The sequence below is a fragment of the Procambarus clarkii genome, chromosome 32, assembly GCF_040958095.1.
Source record: "Procambarus clarkii isolate CNS0578487 chromosome 32, FALCON_Pclarkii_2.0, whole genome shotgun sequence".
Lineage (NCBI taxonomy): Eukaryota > Metazoa > Arthropoda > Malacostraca > Decapoda > Cambaridae > Procambarus > Procambarus clarkii.
The window spans coordinates 23,701,497-23,704,144 of NC_091181.1; the positions used below are offsets into that span (position 1 = coordinate 23,701,497).

Consider the following 2,648-nt stretch of genomic DNA (forward strand, 5'->3'; position numbering starts at 1 on the left):
TTGCTGATATTACCGTGGAATTCATGGAGTCAGACGAACTCATCATGGAAGTTTAAATCGGAGTTGAGGATCTTGGTGTACTTGACAAAGACTCATCAAGGTCGCTTTCAGAAGTACTGGACTCTACCTGGTTTTTAGGAGAGTGTTTCCTGCCCTGCGTTCTTGGAGGTGGGGATATTGTTTTTTCGACTTTCTTGAGCTTGTGCTCAATTGTCTTTCGAGTCTCTGTGGTTTGTTTGATACCGTGTTTCGGCAGCAAACTTTCGACCAATTCCGTGACCAAGGCCTTAAGCATTGGCCAGAAGGTGTCCAGTTGTGTTGGAGCACTACTTTCTGCTGTGCTGGTTTGGGGCCTGTTTACTCTTTAGGCCTTATCAGTGGAAACACGGACACTCTTGCCATCATTGCTCACAGTGTGCTTACTGGATGCAATGGGGTGGGGAGGGGGAGCGATTACGTTGACCTATTTTCTTGTTGCCCCCAGCCATACCTCTGTCCTGGACGGAGGCCATGTGCCCCCTCCACCATGGCCGATGGCAGAGGGCCATGTGCCCCCTCCACCATGGCCGATGGCAGAGGGCCATGTGCCCCCTCCACCTGGACGGAGGCCATGTGCCCCCTCCACCATGGCCGATGGCAGAGGGCCATGTGCCCCCCTCCACCTGGACGGAGGCCATGTGCCCCCTCCACCATGGCCGATGGCAGAGGGCCATGTGCCCCCTCCACCTGGACGGAGGCCATGTGCCCCCTCCACCATGGCCGATGGCAGAGGGCCATGTGCCCCCCTCCACCTGGACGGAGGCCATGTGCTCCCTCCACCATGGCCGATGGCAGAGGGCCATGTGCCCCCTCCACCTGGACGGAGGCCATGTGCCCCCTCCACCTGGACGGAGGCCATGTGCCCCCTCCACCTGGACGGAGGCCATGTGCCCCCTCCACCATGGCCGATGGCAGAGGGCCATGTGCCCCCTCCACCTGGACGGAGGCCATGTGCCCCCTCCACCATGGCCGATGGCAGAGGGCCATGTGCCCCCTCCACCTGGACGGAGGCCATGTGCCCCCTCCACCATGGCCGATGGCAGAGGGCCATGTGCTCCCTCCACCTGGTTTAGTCTTGGTAAGCTCCACGCTGTTTTGTGGGCAGGGGAGCTGGTGTATTTATTTATTTATTTATGTTATATACAAGGAGGTACATTGGGGGTTAAGAGAGAAGATAGGAATTGTGTTGATTTTACAATCTTGTAACGCCACTAACACGCATAGCGTTTTGGGCAAGTCCTTAAACTAACATAACTTTAAGTAGATAATTTACAGTAGAATTGACAACAAATGTTTATAGGTACTTTACAGCTTTACTTTACAGGTACAGGTACAGGTAATTTTAAGCAGATAAATTACAGTAAAATTGACAAAACTTTTACAGGTCAACAAAAATAAAGATTAGAATAATACGCAATAATAACAAAACACTATAATGAACAAGGATTTCTAGGTACATTAGAATAAAATATCAGGGTTATACATTGGTTCACTGTAGCACAATTTGAAGATCATTTCAAGGAATAATGCAGTAGAATATGCACTCAATATAACAACCATGATATCAGATGATATCAAAGATTACAATGGTAGAGTAATATGGCTTAGGTACATATATTGGGGGATTTGGTAACACTAGATACAGTGCGAGTTAAAAGTACTAGGTAGGAAACTATGAAGATGTAATTAGGTTCTTTTTGGTTTTATTTTTGAATAAGGCAAAAGTTGAGCAGCTTTTCAATTCATTAGGGAGTGAGTTCCTTAGACTAGGTCCCTTTATTTGCATAGAGTGTTTACACACATTAAGTTTGGCTTTGGGAATATCAAAGAGATATTTATGTCTGGTGTGGTGAGTATGTGATCTAATACATCTGTCCAGGAAGAGTTTCAGAACAGGGTTTGCACTTAACAAAAGGGTTTTATAAATGTAATTGACACAGGAGAATGTATGGAGTGAATTTATGTTTAGCATGTTGAGGGATTTAAACAGGGGAGCTGTGTGTTGTCTGAGGCAGAGTTTGTTATTGTCCTGATAGCAGATTTTTGCTGGGTGATGATGGGCTTGAAGTAGGCAACCCGTTCTCACACAAGACAGCACATATATGACTTAATGCTTAAAGTCAATATGTTGAATGTGATTTAGTACATATGTGATATATTCCCAGTTACCTTTTTTACCAAGGCCCAAACTCTTCCTCACGTACCAATTTACGTCTCACAGTACCCGTCCATCATCGTTGATAGCAGAATAGTCGTGATTGGTTCAATTATAATGAAAATTGTAGTTTTCAGGTCCCACATGGGTTGTGAAATTTACCTACTATTGTCCATGCTCTTAGAATATTACAGATCAGCTATATCCTATTGAAGGCTCGTAGTTTTGTTTTGAGAAATATTAGTTGTTCTTAGTAAATTATAATAACCACTATAAATTATTACATGGAATAACAGTGCTTCACCAATCAATATTTTATACCATAGTTTGTGCTTTAAAAATCTTTAAAGGATGTTTTGTAGGAACGCTAACAGAAAACGATATTACGTTGCAATGTTTATGGGGTAAACTACTGCAATTAGCATGGTATGGTGTCTAATATACCAAATATTGG

General features: G+C 44.9%; 1 protein-coding gene across 1 annotated transcript; it reads left to right on the forward strand.

Moving 5' to 3' along the window:
- The first annotated feature begins 533 nt into the window (after positions 1-533).
- Positions 534-1,112, forward strand: LOC138370473 (protein mono-ADP-ribosyltransferase PARP4-like). Its single transcript, XM_069334842.1, has one exon. The coding sequence runs from the start codon at positions 534-536 to the stop codon at positions 1,110-1,112; it is 579 nt and encodes a 192-aa protein (XP_069190943.1).
- Positions 1,113-2,648: the final 1,536 nt, after the last annotated feature.